The sequence below is a fragment of the Nelumbo nucifera genome, chromosome 5 (assembly GCF_055504915.1).
Source record: "Nelumbo nucifera cultivar China Antique chromosome 5, China Antique-T2T, whole genome shotgun sequence".
Classification (NCBI taxonomy): Eukaryota; Viridiplantae; Streptophyta; class Magnoliopsida; order Proteales; family Nelumbonaceae; genus Nelumbo; species Nelumbo nucifera.
This window is the reverse complement of record NC_142653.1, coordinates 31,450,969-31,472,437: the sequence shown is the minus strand read 5'-3', so window position 1 is coordinate 31,472,437 and position 21,469 is coordinate 31,450,969. Positions and strand designations below refer to the sequence as shown.

Sequence of the window (21,469 nt, the reverse complement as noted above, 5' to 3'; positions counted from 1 at the left end):
ACTGTTTGGGAGGAAAGAAATGCAAGAATATGTGAAGGAAAGAAAAATGTAAGGAAGCCTTGGTTGAAACAATAACATTGAGGGTGGCACAGTGGGCAAAAAAGCTTGAAGATGTTTTTAGTTTTTAAGGTCGAAGACTTCTTTAGGGTTTGGGGACTTATTGCTGCCTCTTCATCTACAAGACAACATATTTTTGAGGCATGGTCTCCTCCAATAAATGGCTGGAAGAAGCTGAACTTTGATGGGAGTTGTGTGGGTAATCCAAGCCCCTCAGGCATTAGGGGGGCCATTAGAGATAGTAGTCGATCAAGACTACAATCAGTCTTGAATTCGAAAGAAAAAAAGGAGAAATTTCAGAAGAGAAGAAGAAGAGAGGGAGAAAAGAAGAAGCATACGAAGGGATTTAGAAAAGAGAGAGAGGGTTGATCTATTGATCTGCCGACCCACTCTTAATATTTATATATGTTGACTAATTGTAAAAGGGCTGAATTGCCCTTATTGCTTACATGGCAAATAAACTAATAATAAAGCTGGAATAACAAGCTGTAACAACAAACTGAAATAACTACCAACACTGACATAACTAACAAAAATATGCTATGCTGCCATACAAACACAGTGGGGACCACAACAGTGGGGTCCACATTAGTGTTCTCTACACTACCCCTCAAGTTGGGAATAGATATTTGTCATTCCCAACTTGCATAGGTCTGCCTCTAACTTCTTCCTTGGAACAACCTTGGTGAGAAGATCTGCGAGCTGCATGCTGGAGGTGATATATGGGAGACACACTTCTTGAGACGAAACCCTTTTCTTTGACAAAATGTCGGTCGACTTCGATATGCTTAGTTCTGTCACGCTGTACCGGATTATGAACTATATTAATAGCAGTCTGATTATCACAATACAACATTAAGGGCTTCTCATAAGCAATACCCAACTCCTCAAATAATGACTTCAGCTATAGGATTTCAGCCACACCATTAGCCATAGATCTATATTCAGCTTCAGCACTAGAACGAGAAACAACACTTTGTTTCTTACTCCTTCAGGAGACAAGGTTACCTCCTACAAAGGCACAATATCCAGAGGTAAACGTTCTGTCATCAACACTCCCAGCCCAATCAACATCTGTATAAGCATCTATCTTCATGTGATCATTATTCTTGAATAATATACCTCTACCTGGACATCTCTTCAAGTATGCTAATATTCTCTCAATTGCAAGGAGGTCAGTAGTTCTAGGAGAGTGCATATATTGACTGACAACGCTGACTGCATAATTGATGTCCGGTCGTGTGAGACAAAGTTAGAGGAGTTTTCCAACCAATCGTTGGAATATAACTTTGTCTTCAAGAGGCTCTCCACCCTCTCACTGATCTTGTGATTCTATTCAATAGGTGTATCTGCAGGCTTAACACCCAACTTTCTAGTTTCTTCCAATATATCTAGAACATACTTCCTTTGAGAAATAAAAATCCCAAGTTTAGATCTAGCAACCTCAATACCCAAGAAGTATCGTAGCTCTCCCAGATCTTTCACCTCAAACTCTTGATGAAGGAGTTGTTTAAGAGACTCAATCTCACTGTTATCATTTCCTGTCACTACAATATCATCCACATGTACAGCAAGCAAAGTCAAGGAAGAGTCCACTCTTTTAATGAACAATGTATGGTCTGACTGGGCCTATACATAGCCGAATTTTTCAAGGGTTTGTTTGAATCTATCAAACCAAGCTCTGGGGGACTGCTTTAGTCCATACAAGGCTTTATTCAACCGGTAAACCTTCTTACCTGTCTCTGCATCATAAAATCTAGGAGGTAACTACATGTAGACTTCTTCTTATAAGTCTCCATTGAGGAAGGCATTTTTAACATCCATCTGGAACAAGGGCCAAGAATAACTGGCTACAAGGATAGCAAAACTCGAATAGTGGTCATCTTTGCTATTGGAGCAAAAGTCTCCAAGTAGTCTATACCATAAGTCTGAGTAAATCCCTTTGCAACTAACCGGGCCTTGTGCCTTTCAATGGAACCATCAACATTATGTTTCACAGTAAATACCCATCTACATCCAACTGGTTTCTTTCCTTTAGGCTGGTCAACTAGCTCCCAAGTATTATTCCTTAGAAGGGCATCAATTTCAACCTTCATTGCATCTTTCCACTCAGGAACTGACAAGGCTTCTTGCACTGTTCTGGGAATAGGAATATCAACAATGGATGTGAGAAAGGACCTGTAAGAGGGGGACAGGCGATCATAGGACAGAAACTGGGAAATGCAGTGAGTTGTGGATGTGGTGCAACGCCGTTTGCCTTTACGGACTGCAATGGGGAGGTCAAGGTCATCCAAAGGAGGTAAAGTAGCAACAGTGGAAGGTATCTTAGGGGGACCTGGATCTGATAAAGGGATTGTGGTACCTGGATCTGGATCCGCAGAAGGAACTGGGGCTGGCCTGGACTGCTGATGACCAAAATCAACTTGCCTCCACCGCCTGTGATAGACTCTCAAATCCTGACACCTCTGACAACCCTCCCCATTACATCCCTCATCACTCAATGGAACAGGTAAAGGAACTTCTGATGAGTTAACCCCACTCTCACTACTCTCCCTCTGAGGAGAAACCCTAGGGTAATAGGGTACCTCATCAAAGAAAGTAACATCTAGCGAGACAAATCTCCTCCAAGAAGTATGTTCATAGCAGCAATAACCCTTTTGAGTTTGGCATAACCGAGAAAAATGCATTTGGAGGCCTTAGGAAAATTTGGAACGATGAGGTCTAAGAATCTGAACAAAGCAAATGCAACCAAGGGTTTTAAGGGGAACAATAAACAATTCTTTATCAGGGTATAGAAGGGTGAAGGGAGGCTTCATGTCAAGAACCCGTGAAGGAACTCGATTAATGAGATACACTACTGTAAGAATAACATCGCCTTAGAAACGGATAGGTACATTGGAGTTACACATAATGCTTCTAGCCACCTCCAATATGTGCCTATTCTTCCTCTCAGCAACCCCATTCTGCTGTGGTGTATAAGGACAAGTACTTTGGTGAATAATCCCATGATCAAGCAGATAAGAGGCTAATGGCTTGGTAAAACATTTTTTTGCATTATCGGATCTGAAGATTTTGATTTTGACCCCAGACTGGGTTAAAATCATCTGATGAAAGATCTGGGTCAGAGCAGGAACCTCATCTCGAGAACGCATAAGGTAAACCCAAGAAAACGGGTATAGTCATCAACAAACAACAAGAAATATTTGTATCCCCCCATAGAAGGGATGTGATACGGGCCCCAAACATCGGTGTGCACAACATCAAAAGAATTGCTACTTCTTTTATTACTCAAGGAATAAGATGTTCTACAATGCTTTGCAAGCTCATAACTCTCACATCTCAAATTTGACATCTGAACATACTCAAACAAATTTGGAAACAAACTCTTTAAAGACCGAAAGGATAAATGACCTAATCGGTTATGCCAAAGCATAACCTGACTAACAAACTGAGAAACAAAAGACTTCCTATCTTCACGATCTTCCCAATGAAAACTCTCTCCAAGCAGATAGATCTCTATCGTCTCACGGCCAGTCCCAATCACCTTCCTTGTCTCCAAGTCCTAAAAAATACATCGGTCAGGGAAAAAAGTTACCGAACAATTCTGATGTTTTGTAATACTACTGACTGAAAGCAAGTTAGTATCAAGCTTAGGAACATGCAGAATTGAAGATAAGGAAATGATATTAGACAACTTGATGTCTCCCTTGCCAGAAATGGGAACAAGGGAACCATCAGCAATGGACACTTTATCTCTACCAGAAGATAAGTGATAGGTAGTGAACAGTGATGGCAAGGTAGTCATATGGTCAGATGCACCTGAGTCTATTACCCAGCAATGTTTAGTGTTACCTGGAGTTGAAGCATGGTAAGCTGAGACCCGAGTACCTGAATGAGCAAAGGTTGATGTGGGATTAGCTGATGATGGTTGAGATGATTGAGCTGAATTCCCAACTTCCTTTTCCAACTGAGTTAGGGCAGCCCGGACAGCAGCTAAGGTGTCTAGAGGTGTGCCTTTTGTGCCCGATGAGGATGTAGAATCGATATTATCATCCATATGAGCATTACCCCTTTTGTTCCTCAGTTTTGCTGGAACTAGATGAGGGTGCAACTTCTAGCATGTGTCTTTAGTATGCTTAGGTTTCTTGCAATGTTCACACACTAGATCTCGCTTATCTTCCTTCTTTATATCCCTCTCCGTACGTTTAACTGCTGCCAAGGCTGGTGGGAAGGGCTGATGCTGCATCATAACCTTTCTCCTAGTCTCTTCACTATGCACCAAGGAGTAGGCTTGAGATAAAGTCACACTGTCCCTTGTTAGTATTTGCTGTCTCACAATATCATAGTCAGGATTCAGACCAGCTAGGAATTCAAAAACCCTATTAGTTTCAACTTGCTTTCTATGAGTCTGTGCCTCATTCTGACTTTCCCACTCAAGTGTTTCTAGGTGGTCAATTTCATGCCACAAAGATTTCAAAGTAGAGAAGTAAACCGAGATTGGTTTCTCTCCTTGCTTAAGGTTATTAACCTCACACTTCAATTCATAGGCCCTAGCAACATTAAGGGGTTGGGAGTAAGTCTCTTTCATGACATCCTAGATTTCCTTGGCTGTTTTTGCCCACAAATAGTTCCAGCTGATATGTGGCTGCATAGAGTTGCACAGCCATGTCATAACCAAATAGTTCTCCTGAACCCATTTGGTATACGTTTGGTCCTCCTTAGTTGGTTCTTTCACATCTCCCAACAAGTAGCTGAGCTTTCGTCTACCCCCAATGGCCATCATGGCCGATTGAGCCCATTCTAAGTAGTTGGATCCATCAAACTTCATAGTTGTAATCTGAAAGGCATTCTTAGACATGTTACCAGAATTGCTAGTCCCCAAAACACCTTCCCCTTGATTCTTGAACTCCATTCTTGGTTAAGAATTAACAATAAAAAAACTTTTGAAGCTACTGTAATATAAAACAACACCCAAACAACTGATAACAGCCGACCTAGGTCTTCCAAAGAATAAAGAAAACAGAATTCTGTATGAAACCAGTTCAAAATCTGATTTGAAACCAACAACAATTCTGAATTTTAGGGTTTTCTCTCAAAACCCTAGAAGGAAAAAGAAAAAAATTTCCAGCCGTACCTCTCAGAATAGACCAAGATGATTCTTTCAAGGTTATTCTCAAGCAAAAAGAACTTACTTTATGAAAGAAAATCTCTGGCCGCCACCTTCTGTCTGATGCAGAACCCTAATCTTGGGGATCCGAATCCTTCTCTAATTCTTCCTAACTATTGGAACTCTCCCAGCCTTCTACAATCTTCTTAGTAGTAGCCGCACACTACCAGTAGCCTCCAAGAATCAGCCGATCCTCCTTTGTTGAAAAACTTCTAAACCTAGGAAATTCTCATGTAGTCAATCTAATTAGACTAACATAAGACCTCCTTCTCTGCAACCAGTTTTAGGTTTTGAACAGAAATTCTGATTGCCACCTTCAGTCTTGATAAAGAAACTGATCTTGGACTCTTTATCTTCCTCTGATTCTTCCTGATTATCAAGAATACAATCCACTCTTTGGACAGCTGCTACAGTCTCTGATAACCTCCAAGAATCAGCCGAAAAAGGATCCTCTTAATCTTCCAGCCCTAGGCAACTCTCATGTGGTTGGCTGGATCAGACTCACATGAGAAGCCCTAATCCTTGCTCTGATACCAAGTAGTCGATCAAGACTACAATCAGTCTTGAATTCGAAAGAAAAAAGGAGAAATTTCAGAAGAGAAGAAGAAGAAGAGAGGGAGAAAAGAAGAAGCACACAAAGGGATTTAGAAAAGAGAGAGAGGGTTGATCTATTGATCTGCCGACCCACTCTTAATATTTATATATGTTGACTAATTGTAAAAGGGCTGAATTGCCCTTATTGCTTACATGGAAAATAAACTAATAATAAAGCTGAAATAGCAAGCTGTAACAACAAACTGAAATAACTACCAACTAACACTGACATAACTAACAAAAATATGCTATGCTGCCATACAAACACAGTGGGGACCACAGCAGTGGGGTTCTCTGCAGAGATGAAGATAGAAACATCATTGCTCTGTACTCCGGTCCTGTGGAGCAAGGTGATGTGGCAAGGTCAGAGTTTCTGGCCGCAGCATATGGGGTTGAGAAGGCTAAAGAGTTGGGCATTAATAGATTGATCATCGAGGGAGACTCAAAAACTGTGATAAAATGGTTGCAGAAAGGGGAAGGGGTGACATGGCAGCTGAAGAATGAATTCCGAAGATTTAAATGGTTGTCAAGGGACATGACAATCCAGGTGGGATGGGTGAGGGGATCAGCCAACAGTTTGGCTGACAGCTTAGCAAAGCAGGGGGTTCAAAGAACACGTATGTTTTGGGCACATTTGTAATTCTGTCTTGGGTCAACTTCTAAAGTTGGTTTCTTTCACAACTTTTTGTTGTATCCATAATTTTTCTAATTAATGAAATCACTTCAGAGTTATTGGTAAAAAAAGGATCAAGAATGTTTGAAGAATGATACTATTTCTGAAGCTCACATTGAAGATGTTGTGATTAGAGAGGAGGTTATGACAGTGATTGTTGGTCAAGTTAGAAAAATAGAAAAAATGTGAACTTGGAAAAGATTGTGGGAACTGACGTCCATTTGAGCAAATTGTTGGCGTAGGGAGCAAGAGTGAGGAAAGTTCTAATACAGAGTTTTTGATTGGTAGAGGGCTATTGTTAGGGTTGTTTTTTGGGTGGTGTAGGGAGCAAGCTTTAGATCCTTCGAGGGGTTTGGTTTTCGATAGCAAGAGTGTTGATATCTATTCATGTCCAAGAGTGAGGAAACATGGAAAACATGGACTGATGGACCCGTGGAGGGGTTTGGTTTTTGATAGCAAGTTATTTTGTATTCAAAGGGGTTTGGAGGGCTTTGGTTCATTGGGTTGTAAGTTCACCTTATCCTTTGTTGTGGGTGATATCTTGTCACTTTTTACCTTCATTTGTTTCAATATTTTTTTATTTTTTGTTTATCACCAAGAAAGGTAGACAAAAAATAATAATTACTTTAATACAGTTGGATCTCTCTAAGAAGGTAGTTCTGTACAAATAGTCCCTGACTCCCTGTTTGCTCCAGAGAAAAATGGTTTTATGCTAATTATAATCTACATTAGTTAAAAAATATTCATAGGCAGCAAAACGTACCGAATGCCCTTCTTTATTTGTCTATAAGGACAAACATAAAATGGAACTTTGGCTCCCATATATTTTATTCGTAGTTCCTCCTACTGTTTGACTGTTTAGAGATCTTTAGAACATCTAACTATCAAAATCTGCTAAACTATCTAGAGCTTGGTGATACACATTCTATTAAGGTAAAACAATTTGATATTATTTTTTTTTTGCCACCCATAGTTCAGATAGTTGGTTACTGTTTTAATATAGTATGTTTCTGTTGAGTTCTGAGAATTCTCATCAGGTTTTGCTATTTACAGTTCAGGACATTGAACATGATCTCGATGCTCAGGCAGATGACTGGTACATAGCAATGGATGCATTGTGTGAGGTTAGTGCCTTGGCAATCTTATTTAAGATGAGGGTAGATTGTCTGGTTTAATCTGCAAGTTATAAATATAATTGTTTTCATCTTCTAATGTCGGGTAGGCTTTTCTGGTTCATACTATTATACTCTGATGCCTTTTCTTAAAGAAATGTTCTTGAGACTTGGAAAATTGTTTATATGTTATATGCAGGTTTTGCCATCATTGCAACCTATAATTGTTTATTTTCCAGATTCTTCTCAGTGGCTCTCAAGGGCAGTTCCCAAGTCTAAACGTAAAGAATTTATCCATAGAGTGGAGGAAATGTTTGACCAACTATCAGGACCTATTGTTTTGATTTGTGGGCAAAACAATGCTGAAACAGGGTCGAAGGAGAAAGAGAAATTTGTAAGATTCAAAATGTTTTCATGAGTAATGCATAAGTACCAAAATATGCTCCTTATTTTATGGATAACAACAATTTTTATCGAGGTAATAATAAATTAGGTTTATATACAATATGTTGCACATCCCATGTATATAGGCTGGCAACCTGCCACCTAATCCAAATATGTAGTTGCAAGTGAGCTCAAAATGGTGTATCCATGGTTAACCCTTGTTCGGCCAAGGTGTCAGCCAAATTGTTTGTCGATCATGATACCCAATTGAACAATAACTCCAGCTCCCTTGCTATCTGTCTTATCCCCCTCATAATGTGTCAGCTTCTTTTCCTGTTTCTTCTTTTCGTGGTACAACAGATAATAATTCAGCTCTTGTGGAGTCTCCTTGACCAATCAGTCCCAAGTAAATAGCTAGGATGTTGCCTTGCTTGTTTCTTATTACTCCCACTACACTTGATAGTCCTGAATTTCCAATGCTGCACCCTTCAAAATTTAGTTTTATATGGTCCTGAATTTCCAATGTCCCACGTGTGTGCACATGAATTTGTTCTGTTATTTTGTGGTGTTGGATGCCTGTTTTTAACACTTCTCCTTTATGATGGTTGGCAGACAATGATACTCCCTAACTTTGGTCGGCTTGGTAAACTGGTAATTCTTTCTGACCTCTAGAGTAATTCTGTATTGATGTCTTTTATCATGACTTTGAAATGGAAAAAAAAGGATATTTAATTAAAAGAGCATAAGCAGTATTGATATGCTTTAACTGTTCAATCCTGATTGAGGGGTTGTACTAATGGGGATAAGGGAGACAAGATATAATGATATTAAGATTTGGAACAACTCAAAAAAAAATTATTTTTAACTTCTTGGAAGGATGGACTAAAACAAAGCTTTGCTAATCATTTTTATTAATTGCTTATATATCCCAATACACTTGAATTGTGAAAGTTCTGGTCAACCTACAACTTATGAGACCAACAAATCCTTTATGGGATTTCTGTTTTTTTGAGTTTTTAAATTAGATTTGTAGTGGTTTTAGAACTTGTTTCCTTATTACAAATTGGTGTAAAACTTGTAATGTGCCAAAAAGCAAATCTTTAGAGATTGTTTAGGAGTTTTAGTGAGTTTTGATGTCAGTCAAACTATAGGCATTAGCTGGAGGGTCCATGTTGCTGCTTAAAAAAGGAACTGAGTTTTAGTCAGTTTTGGTGTCAGTCAAACTATAGGCATGATCTGTAGAGTGATTAACATTCCTTAATTAAGGAAATAAGTCCTTCAAAAAAATTAAGGAAATAAGTCTTTGTTGCTGCTTAGAAAAGGGCTGTGAGAATTGGAATACAACTTCGCCTTTGTTCTTTTTTGTTTATTTTTGATGCCAAATTTTCTTGATTTGCTGATTCTTTCGACTAGGTGTTATGTGCTGATTCCTAGGTTGTATTTCTTTTTTTTTTTTTGCATGTCTACCCTGCATTACCTGATCTAGTGTTATTGCTTGCTTTTTTATTGTTACAGTGCTTTATTTGTGCTGTCTAATTTAGGGAAAATCTTCGATACCAGAAAGACATGGTACCAGAAAAGCTTTGACTAATCAAAGCACCCCCTGTGAATTTTGATTAATACCACCTGATTGATCACCTCTTTTGTGATACAGCTGATTGGCTGTAAGCTTTTCCGATAGCATATCTTTCCGGTATCATAGTTGAAAGACCTGAATAATATAAAGGATTAGCAAAGTGCTGCTTATTAATGATTGTTCTTGCATTACACATGCCATCCAGTATAATGTTCATGTTATATTTGTTTACATGCCCATACATATTTGATTGAAATTATTTATCTGTTCTACTACTATTATTATGTGTTACATCTAATGCTTAATTAGAGAAATTGCTGTCATGCCTCATTACCAGCTGAATTATTTTAATTATTTGTCATCCGTGCAATTGTGCATGTTTTTAATGTCATGGTGTTTTGTTTTATGTTTTGACAAGTATATAATCAAATTTAATTTGACAGCCTCTCTCGTTGAAGCGACTTACAGAAGGATTGAAAGCTACAAAGAGATCACAAGATTATGAATTATATAAACTCTTCAGTAATGTTCTCTGTGTTCATCCACCAAAGGTTAATGTTCTACACTACCTTTATAAATCTATTCAGGGAATGCTATTACTTTTTGCACGTTTTCTTGTGTGTTATTTCCCCTATGGTAGAGCTAGTTAGCATGTTTGAGTGGCATCTAGTTTTATGCTGTTCAGTTATGAATGCATTAATATTTTTGGTTTATTTGGTTCTTTTTCCTTACCAAGGAAACTGAGACCAACTGAATGGATGTTACAATTATTTAAGCCAATGAACTTATTGCTTTAATTTTATTTCCAAGTAATGTGAGGGCATACACTTTTTTTGTCGGTGTAATTTTTGTTGGTTGTATTTTGGATTATTTTGGGATTCTTATGTCTTATTTTTGCAAGGTCATTTGTGCATTATTGGCTTGACTATAGGGAATTAGGAGATCATCTAACATTTACTGTTTTACAAGACAAGTTGTTCTTCATGAGTGGACATGTACCAACATATATGCTGATACACTATATTACTGATTTCCTTTCTTTTGATCAATAACTGTATCATGGATTTCCTTATTCATTTATATGATGTCAAAGCACTAGTTTATAAGCTAGTTTTAAGCAAAATTCTAAAATTTGTTGAAAATCAGATGTTTATATAACAGCAACCTAAGATACCTAGATGCATATAATAAAAGAATGGAAGAGTGACAGGAACAACAATTTCTTATTATATGGATTCTATGGATAATGAGTCCCATCCAAGAATGATGAGAGTATGGCATCCCATCCAATATATTAAGAATTGATGGTTTATTTAAGTTTTGTGCCTTTTTAGTGTTAGCACCACTTAGAATGTGGTAAAAACCAAGCATTGTAAGATTTGCTCCAGTATCTATAACTATATAAGGAATGACAAGATGGTCACTTTTTTGGTCAGATACCTTGATTCTGTTTTCAATCTTACCCACCATCTTTCTTTCATTTTCCAATTCTATAATATCATGGCTTATCTCAGTATGTAATTATCCTTGCAATATGGATAATTACTAAAAATGCCACCCTGATACACTGGAAAAATGTTTTCTAATTGGGTCAAGCAAGAGTCTTACATGACCTTACCTGTAAAGTGCCATGTAGAGGAATGTTGTGGTAGAATTATCCACATGTTCAATTAGCCTAACCTTGTATTGAACTTTGCTCACTTGATAATAGTCATCTATAATTTTTAATTAATGCTCAGTCCATGAAAAATTGACTAGCTTGAACACACGGCTAAGCCTTGTGGTCAAAACTTTTCCATGAATAAAGGTTAGGGGAGGAACAAGGGGACTTCGTTTGAGCTTCTCATCCATATCATCAAGGCTGGATATTGGGTTACATGCATTTCTTAACAATACAAATATAGAGGTGATTCTGAATGTAAATGTTAGAGGGTCCTTTACTCGGGCCCAATTAGGGTGGGAGATTCATTAAGGGCAGAAGTAATGGCCTTACTTCAAGGTTTGAAATTGGCAAAGCAATGGGGCATGCAGCAATTAGAAGTGGAAGGAGACTCCAAGCTGGTAATAGGGTGGATGCAAACTGGAAACCTGGGAATGTGGTCTCTTAGACAGCCTCTAAGAGAGATTATTAGCTTAGCAAGGGAGTTTGGGGTGCACTTTAATTGGGCAAGAAGGTCAGCAAATGGAATGACTGACACTTTAGCTAAGCAAGGAGTTACTAGGGAGGCTTTGTTTTGGGCCTGTTTGTAAGTTTTTGATTTTCTTTGTCCATCCTTTTTTGTGGGTGGTAAGCCTGTAATCTTTTTAATTATCTAATGAAAGTTACCGTTTCCTATAAAAAATGTAAATGTTAGAGGGTTGGATACTCCTCTAGCTTTGGTGAAAGTAAATGGAGTTTTCTGATGAAAAAGTAGGAAACAATCAAACAATAAGGCAAAAAGGAATTGAATGGATGTAGGGGGTGTTGAGAAAACACTAGTCCATCTGTAGGGACAAGAGGCAACTGATTCAAGTGCCAACATCAAGGTTTTACTTCTGGGAGCATGTTGGTTCTGACTGCCTACAGGGGTCTGTGTTTTTGTGTGTGGCTTGGTGAAGGGAGATTAATGCATGTGCTTGAGGTTTGCTCAAAGTTCTTGGTTGTCTCTTTTGTTGAGTGCTCTGTTTTTTTTTTTTTTTTTTTTTTTTTTCTTCCAGAATAGGTAATCCCTCTTGATGGGCATGAGTTTTGGTGTTCTTGATGGGTGTCTTCTTGAGGGACATGAATAATTGTAAGGAAGTATTAGCTCTTTGGGCTGTGCTTGTTAAATGTATCCTTTTTTTGCTAGTTTTGGGGAGCCTTTCTGTTATTAAAGACGTCTCAACAATGTTCTAGTATTCCACAAATTTTGGAAGCTTTCCTGAAATGGTTCGTATTTGTTTGGTTGACTGAAATTTTTACCAAATGCTGAATTCTAAGTTTAAACATTATTGCTATCGAAGGAAACAACAAAGGCCCCATTCGTTTACCGGTAAATAAGCTTGGGAAACTTGGTCAATGGGTATCTTTTTCCCATTGACCAATTTTACAATGTTCTTTTTGCATTTACTAATGGGCCCCATGGTAAAATAAGCTCCGCTTCCTCGGGTAAAACTTACCCTGTGGGTAAGCAACTTTCCCACTTGGGGGGAAATTTTATAAGACATAATGGAACAACTTGTCCCATTTTTAAATTAGCTTTTTATGGGTAAAAATGTCATTCTGTTACTTACCTGGGAATCCTGGAAACCAAAAGAACATGGGTAAGTTATAAAGATTCAAATGAATGAGGATAAAGATGAGCAGACATGATATGTTTGTGTTTCTTTTGCAAACTAGAGATGACAGCTAATTTCCACCTCTCATTCTTCTACTGTAACTTCGTTAATATGTGAGATATGCTTCTAAGTTGTTTATACATTAAATTTACTGTTCACATCTGTTTATACTTTTTAGGAAGAGGAACTCCTGAGAACATTCAATAAACAGATTGAAGAGGACAGGAGAATTGTGATCTCACGGAGTAATTTATATGAGTTACATCAGGTAAGGAGATGCTTCTTAGCATTCAGTTGATTGGCAAGTAAATGTTAATCTTTATATTCTACTTGTTACATAGATTTATGGATACCTTTTATCCCAAAATCTGTTTCTAGGTTTAACTTATGAACTTATCTTTTGGGTTTATTTCTTGACTAATTGTGAAATGCAGGTTCTAGAGGAGCATGAGCTATTGTGCATGGACCTTTTACATGTAAATACTGATGGTATTATCCTGACAAAGCAGAGTAAGAAACTAAGTGGCCGTCGCTTCTTCATGTTTTGGATTTATGTACTTCATCTTTTAAGTTTCTTGAACTTGATTGCTGACAAAACAATGGTGCTTTTTTGGAATAGTATGGGTTGGGACAAAGCTTAGATGATGATGTTGATAAAATATGGTAGATACACCTGATGGGGGAGAGGGGATCCAGTAGGAGACAAGGGAAAGCCAAATAAAATGCTTGGGACTCTCCAGAATGGTTTCCCAAAAATCCAATCCTAGTCCTTAATAACAAATAAAGGGCAAAATGGCTAAGTAAGGATATGAGGGGTAATTCTGACAAATGAACATAAGGATTCAGAGAATGGTTACAAATTGTTACTCTAATTATTATAAACTTTGATGTACTTCTCCATACCACAGAAAACAGGTCATATTGTTTGGAAGTGGATCTCCCAAACAACTTATCAAATAGATCCTCTGCTCGTTTCTAATATTCCAAGGAGAATGGTTCCATCTTGCAACGCTATAACTTTTTCTTCCAGTTCTCCTTGGATTTCTCTCCTCTATCTGAGGTCTACCACCTCCACAAACCAACAATTTGATACTACCATTTTATTTCTTCCTGCTTTGGAGCCCCACTATATTCTTCAACTTGCTGAGGTTATTATTGGAAAAAATCTGATGCTAGATGTGGAAAATCTCCTCATTGTCTTAGTTCTATAGCGAACTAAAGCAAGTTGGTGAACAGTGATTATCTTATTTATCTGTTAAGGCGTTAACCATATGAATCTCATCCTTGAAATTTAAGTGTTTTATTACTTTTATATGAATCATGTAAATCTGTATTCACCTTTGTCGTGTGTTATGCAGAAGCTGAGAAAGTCATTGGTTGGGCTAGAAATCACTACTTGTCAACCTGTATTCTTCCTTTAGTAAAGGGGGAAAGGTTAAATGTGCCCCGTGAAAGGTAATAACTCCCTTACTTTTAAACCATATACTACTCTTTTGTAGTATAATGTTGAAGTTGATCCCTGTTATGTTTCATGCAAAGCCTGGAAATTGCAATCTTGAGGTTAAAGGAGCAGGAGATGATATCCAAAAAGCCTTCACAAAGTTTGAAGGTTTGTATTTTAATTGGATCTTCATTACAAAACCTATAATTGATGAGAGAATGGTGTTTACTGTGCTTGCCAATAACATGTACAACTTAACGCAGGGCCTTGCAAAGGATGAGTATGAGAGCAATTTCATTTCAGCAGTGGTTCCTCCAGAGGAAATTGGGATCAAGTTTGATGATATAGGGGCTCTCGAGGATGTGAAGACAACACTAAATGAACTCGTCAGTCTCCCAATGAGGCGACCAGAGCTTTTCTCTCATGGAAACCTATTGCGGGTAAACTGTTTGCTGTCTTCTTTTCTTATCGTTTTGTGTATTTTCCTTGTAGATATTTTTAGCTACTTTTTTGTACATCTAGGAATGATTATTCTAGCTTAGTTACAATTCTGTCAAACTGGTTCCAGCCTTGCAAAGGGATATTATTGTTTGGCCCTCCAGGAACTGGGAAAACCCTTCTTGCCAAAGCACTTGCAACGGAGGCTGGAGCCAATTTTATAAGCATAACTGGTTCAACGCTTACATCAAAGGTACCTAAGAAAGTTTTGAATTCTCTGGTGATTTCAATTTAATGCTATTCTAGATGCATATTACCTATATCAATCCTGTTGCTGTTAATTGGTTATGACTTGTGAAAGAAATTTTCATATACATGTGTTGATGTTACATTTCTAGTTTTTTATTGGCACCATGAGTTGTCTTGAAAAAAAAGATCTTGATTGTTTTTGTTGTGCATAGGTATATATTAATTGTTGGTTTTTTTGTCAAGTAGTGGTTTGGAGATGCTGAGAAGCTTACGAAGGCTCTATTTTCCTTTGCTAGCCGCTTATCCCCTGTCATTATATTTGTTGACGAGGTGAGTAGTCTCTGTAATAATCTTAAGAAAATTTTTAATATCTAAATTGCATAGTTTACAACACTTGTTTAAGGAGATATGTGCCACAAAAAGGGGGAACTGGGGAAGCACCTTTGGCTGTGTTTGTTTTCAAGTGCAAAAATGGACCAGGTTTAAATTTTGCATCTGCTTCATGCTTTCTCTTGCTTTTTTTTTGCACCTCTAGGGGTTAAAATTTACACTGGGACCACATTATTTTCATCTCCATCAGGTGCAAAGTTTGCATCCGAAAAAGTAATGCAAAATTGTATTCTACTTCCATTTTACTTCCATCTTATTTCTCTCCAACAAAGAGAAACAAAGGAAATATGAACTAAAAGTAACCAGGATTTCACTTTACATCCTGCACATATTACCTCAGCAAAATGGTGGTGGCTGGTGGATTTTTTTCCTATTTGAGTCAAGAATCTTCAAAATGACAGGTTATCTGGTGAACTAAAAGATTCCACCAGAAATTATGCTTTATTTCTTTCTAGAAAATTTATTTTTTCTTTTCAATTTAAAACTAACAACTAGTGTTACAAAGAGCAGGGTCCAATATATGGTGTTATTGTTGATAAGGCCATGGACCTAACACTGTCCTGATTCATGTGAGTGCTTAACTATCAAATAATCCAGTTTTAGCATGCCATTCCTGGACATGGATAGAATAGAAGTGGTTTTCCAGCATAAATATATTTGGTGTCCCACCTAAACCTTTTGCTTAGATATTGTAGTTTATTTTTTTCAGATTTTTTCCTGATTAAGATTGCATAATAATTGTAGTCTCAACAATGTAATGCTCATGCCATGCTTGGCTACAATATTCTTCACTCGTTATATTCTAAAGGTAGGTTGTCTTCTCTGTCATTGAACCCATTTAGATTGATAGTTTGCTTGGTGCTCGTGGTGGAGCTTTTGAGCATGAAGCAACTAGAAGGATGCGAAATGAATTTATGGCAGCTTGGGATGGACTAAGGTCAAAAGACAGCCAAAGAATACTCATCCTTGGTGCCACAAATCGACCATTTGACCTTGACGATGCTGTTATCCGTCGCTTGCCAAGAAGGTAATTTTTTTACATTTTTCAAGTACACCCCTACAATATAAGACACACATGTATTACACAAAGCTGATAAGCATAGCAGTCAGACTCACAATTTGGTAGGTCTCATCTAAGTTGTAGATTGTATTGGTTATTTGGATTTACAGTATTTTCTGTTCCATTGGTATGTTGATAAGAAAGGCTATTGGGTTACCCAATGTGGGTCCCAGCTATCTGCAGTCTTGGGAGGGGGAGTGGATTGGATACAGACTTGACGTTTGGCGTTTCTTTTTTGCACAAAGTGGTTACTCTTAGAACTGAATCCATGTTCTCATGCTTGTCAGTTCGAGATTTTACAATTACACCAAACAATGGTCCCATCAATTGATATGTCTATACATGTTGGTGTCAAGCATGTGGCGATTTCACATGACAGAAATTGTTGGATTTTGAAAACCCTGAAAATTGGATTTAAGAATTTTGTTGATTGGGTGATAAATGAGTGGCTTCATTAGTCAATTAGTCTTGTGTTGGATTACATAATGGTTTTGTTCAGAATTATCCTACACAATGTTAGGATAGATAATCTATCAGAATTAATTTTTGTTGCATCAATGATGCACAGATTAAATTAAAGGGAATCAGAAGTATCTTTCTCAGTCACTCTTATCAGCCAAAACTTTGTTTAATTCTTTCTCTTTATTTGGCCCACACCAGGGGATGTACTTAACTTCATGAGTGTGATCATATGCTCAAAGCTAAAAGATTTCTGACAATATTTGGTTCTGATGTAGGATATATGTTGATCTACCAGATGCTCAGAACCGGATGAAGATTCTTAGAATATTTCTTGCCCAAGAGAACTTAGAGCCTGGTTTCAAGTTTGATGAACTTGCCAATGCAACTGAAGGATATTCAGGGAGTGATTTGAAGGTGACATGCCAATGCTAGTACCTTTCTTGTAGAGTCATGGTTTGCATTTTTTTTTGTTGTTTTTTTCTTCATTTGCTTGCATTTTGTTTACACCTTTTCTTCTACAGAATCTTTGTATTGCTGCAGCATATAGGCCTGTCCAAGAACTTCTTGAAGAAGAAAAAAAGGTAAGAGCCTTCGAATTTTTATGCTCAATATTAATGTCCTCAGTAAAAAATTTTCATCCAACCTATCTCATTCCACATCAGAGCCTGGTGCATAGTAAACATACAGATGTATTCTTAACTATAAACACAGAATACATTGTCTTGTTGGACTGGGAGATCCAGAATCCAAAATTTTGTTCTTGGTCATAGAAACAGTAAAGGAAAAAACATAAGTGAATGTTACTTGCCACCACCATTGGGTATTGGCTTAGGAAACCTTGTTGGTAAACAAGAAAAAGAAAGCTATGTTATAAGTGAACCATGGTTCAAAGTATCGATACACCTCTGTGTATCGGCAGAGGCGTATCGACACTTAGATACATGTGTAAATACTTTTGTTTTAGTTTTTTTTAAGGTGTATCGGACCCCCAAAGATACGATATGATACGCCCGATACGGGGTGTATTGTATCAAAATTTTGAACCTTGAAGTGAGCTTCTTGAGTAAACTTAGTTCTAGTAACACTTCTATTTGGGGGACACCTCCAAACATGTACCTCTAAGGGGTGTAAAATCACTGGTTCCTCCTCTCATATCAGATCAGCACTTTTGACTCAGAAGTCAGAAACAGCCTCTAGGGGATGGTTGGATCTGCTTCCTCCTTAAATCAACTTCTAGGCTTTACATCAAACATTACCAACTCAGTGTTTTCATTCCCTATGTTGGCTGCCATAGAGAAGTTCCAGAAACAAATTCAGATGGCAGTTGAAGCCAAGGATGAAAATACACAATGATCTGATGAAAGGCCTTGTATATCTACTAATGGTGCTCTCAATTATCAAGAAAAAATAAACTACTAATTGGTGCCCTCAACTTTTTAGATGTGGTTTTGCAAAGAAATCTTGGCAATTAACTTCTTTTAGATCTATCTTACCCGGATGTGTCTGCATAAGAAATTTACACCAAGAAATGAAGTATTTGACACGATATGGATGCATTGTACTGGTATCTGGGTATCATAGCTTCAGATGTGCTACTATGGAACCACCATGGCATTCGACACAGTCATTAGCTTTGATCTTTACTACTAACATTTTGATTGTACAAGCATTTTAACATTTGTTTGCTTTTCTCTGCAGGGAGGCATAAATAACATAACTCCAACTCTTAGACCACTGATTTTGGATGACTTCATTCATGCAAAAGCAAAGGTACATAAATTTCTTATTTTCCCTTCTATGCTCTGATGTTCTTAAATAATGAACCTTAGGAGATGTATATGTAGTATGCGTTTATTATATCTAGAGAAGTAGTTGTCCTTCCACCTCATTTGTTTAATTAGATAATAAATTATTTTTGTATTTAATGAAATTGGTAATGTGTGTTTAAATGTTTTCTTATTTGGTTGAGTGTTTTGAGTTAAGTTGGATGAATAGAAATATGTCAAGAGAAATTTCAGTAGGTATGATTAAGGTTAGCCTGATTTACAGTATGAGATATTGGCATGTATTTTGGCCTTAGGGGATAGGAGGTGGATTAAGTATATGACTCTCTCTCTGTAGGTCCCAAATACCTCAATAAAAAGTGGCTAACAAAACACTTGGAAGCAAGAAAGTCCTCTGATACTCTATATTTGTGTGAAAAAGAGTACAATGGGGTCAACAATACACTTTACTGTGCGAAACAGAGTACCAGAAGTTGCAATGCTCTGTTTTGCACTGCTCAACCTGAATACTGTTTTTTGCTTGTTCCAAAGCAACTCAAATCTTAACAGATCATGAAATAATAGTAACAAAAAACACATACAACCAAAAAAATATCATTACAAGGAACAAACACAAAATACCGATTTTTTATTTTTTATTTTTTAATGTGGAAAACCTCTCCAACGTGAAGAGGAAGAACCACAAGGCACTAATTCTTAAATCTCCATTATGACAAGATAATAGGAATACAAATCTCCTCTCTAGCTGCAGCTAATGGATATATCAAACATCAAGAGAAACCCTCTTGGTTCTACAATAAAAGAGAACCAAGAGGTTTTTTGTAGTAGAGAGTTTTTGTTCAATTTTTGTTTCTCTTGGGTAATTGGATTGACAATATTTTGATGGGATTTATTTTCCTCTGTTTCTCTTTGAATGTGTGTCTGTGCTAGTTTTGGTTTGGGATTTTTGTTCTTTTTTGTTTCTTTCAGGTAGTTGGATTGGCAATATTTGATGGGATTTGTTTTCCTTTGTTTCTCTTTGAATGTTGTGGGCATATGTGTGGGTGCGAGTCCAAATTTTTTCTTCTTCCCTTGGGTGACTTGGTTACCTTGTAATTTTCTTTCTTTAATAAATTTTATTTTCTTACAAAGGAAACTCTTCACCAAAATGGTGGTTAACAATCAACAAAATGAACCTCTCACCTCAAAGATGAATAACCACTATTGGAAAATGGAAATAACATTTTGGAGATGATTAACAACAACAAACCTTGCTGTGGATGCAACTTTGGCTCAGGTTCGGCTTTTGTTGAAATTTCAATTGGCCCTGCCCAAAGCAGTGTAAAATGCTTACTCCGACCAACCCAAGTTGTACCCCTTTCATAGCAGCTTTCCTTCTCAAACAATGAACAAAAACCTCCAAGAAAAAACCCTGCCTTCTCAAGAACCCCAAAAGTCTCCAACGAGATAATAGGGATGGGAGAGTAAAAACTCCTTTTCTTTTCATTCATTGTCCATTTGTCTGTACTTAACTAGGTGTGGGCCCCACCTCATAAGGAGGGAATCCCACAACCCTGTTAAATTCCTGATCCAAAATTTAGGTTGATTTCAAAATTCCAGGATTTCTTACATTAGCAAGCAGTAATTTCTCTGGAGACTCGATCAACAGTCCAAGAATACTCCTTCAGCAGTTCAGCCATGTCTTTTCTATGTCTTTATTCCTTTTTCTTTCTGAAAGATAGAATTTGGGAATTTTCCATTGCAAGTTTAAAGATTATTGCCCCACTAGACCAAAGAGATGTGCACAAAGTTCAAAGTAACAAAATATTGGAGTAATGCTTCTGATCTTGACCATCTGTTATTATGAGCATTTCCCACCTTCTACCAGAAGTTTAGTAGTTTTATATGTTAGAAGAGAAAACTAGGTGGTTTAAGCCATTAGAAGGTTTGGTTACATATGGTGATGAAAAAGAAAATAAATCATTTATATGGTATAAAAAGATGGTTAGTAGTTTAATGTATGACATTAACTGATTTTGCATCCTACAACTGATTGAAGCTCTATTTTCTGTGGGTTCTACTATGGTGTCAAGATTTATAAAGGTAACCTCAACCTCTCACTTTGTGGGAGCTGTCATTAAATAAGAAACATGCCAATTCTCACGGGGGGCATAGTTGTTTTCATCTCACGAAAAAACTTTTTTGCACACTAGCTAATCTTTTTTTGTACAATAATCTTATAATTTATGAACTTATGAAAAAAGTCCATTAACAAATGTTGGTCCCAGCTATCTGGGGTATCGGGAGTTGGGGTGCTCATAAAAAATCGAGCCAAGTCGATAAAATCGAACTGAAAAATCTGGTTAACCAAACCGGTCAGTTCGATGCTTTGGAAAAACCGAAGGTACTGGTTTGGTTTTGGTTAACCAATATAAAAAACCGACAGTTAATCAAACTGGCTGGTATATATATTCTATATATTTTTCATAAATATTATATTATATGGTATTTATAATATAATATTACATATATTTATATTATATAAATTCAAAAAACTGAAGAGCCAAACCAGTCAACTGGTTGGTTTCGGTTTGGTTTTGGTTTATAAAAATAGCCCACGGTTCAGTTAACCGAACTGTGAAAATCCCTTTTTTTTATCAATAACTGTGGATTGAATTAATATTAAAAATATGAGAAAATTACAGGGCAAGGGGGCTAAAAACATCTTAGCTCCCAAGAACAACCATTAAGCATCAAAAGAACAAAATTCAAGACAGCCCAAAAAATAGAATGTCTATTCACCTCT

The 21,469-nt window shown here is 37.2% G+C and overlaps 1 protein-coding gene across 2 annotated transcripts in view; it reads left to right on the top strand.

Annotated features, from left to right (window-relative positions):
• LOC104600003 (uncharacterized) overlaps window positions 1-21,469 on the top strand; it is a 50,688-nt gene that overhangs the window by 23,586 nt on the left and 5,633 nt on the right. For both annotated transcript variants that reach the window (XM_010262793.3, XM_010262792.3), the window contains 15 exons: window positions 7,545-7,615; window positions 7,803-7,997; window positions 8,600-8,638; window positions 10,007-10,114; window positions 13,039-13,128; window positions 13,295-13,370; window positions 14,219-14,315; window positions 14,400-14,469; window positions 14,565-14,741; window positions 14,870-14,992; window positions 15,235-15,318; window positions 16,221-16,405; window positions 17,176-17,314; window positions 17,422-17,481; window positions 18,599-18,670. In XM_010262793.3, coding sequence (XP_010261095.1) covers window positions 7,545-7,615; window positions 7,803-7,997; window positions 8,600-8,638; window positions 10,007-10,114; window positions 13,039-13,128; window positions 13,295-13,370; window positions 14,219-14,315; window positions 14,400-14,469; window positions 14,565-14,741; window positions 14,870-14,992; window positions 15,235-15,318; window positions 16,221-16,405; window positions 17,176-17,314; window positions 17,422-17,481; window positions 18,599-18,670 — 1,586 coding nt within the window. The remainder of the gene's footprint in view (window positions 1-7,544; window positions 7,616-7,802; window positions 7,998-8,599; window positions 8,639-10,006; window positions 10,115-13,038; window positions 13,129-13,294; window positions 13,371-14,218; window positions 14,316-14,399; window positions 14,470-14,564; window positions 14,742-14,869; window positions 14,993-15,234; window positions 15,319-16,220; window positions 16,406-17,175; window positions 17,315-17,421; window positions 17,482-18,598; window positions 18,671-21,469) is intronic.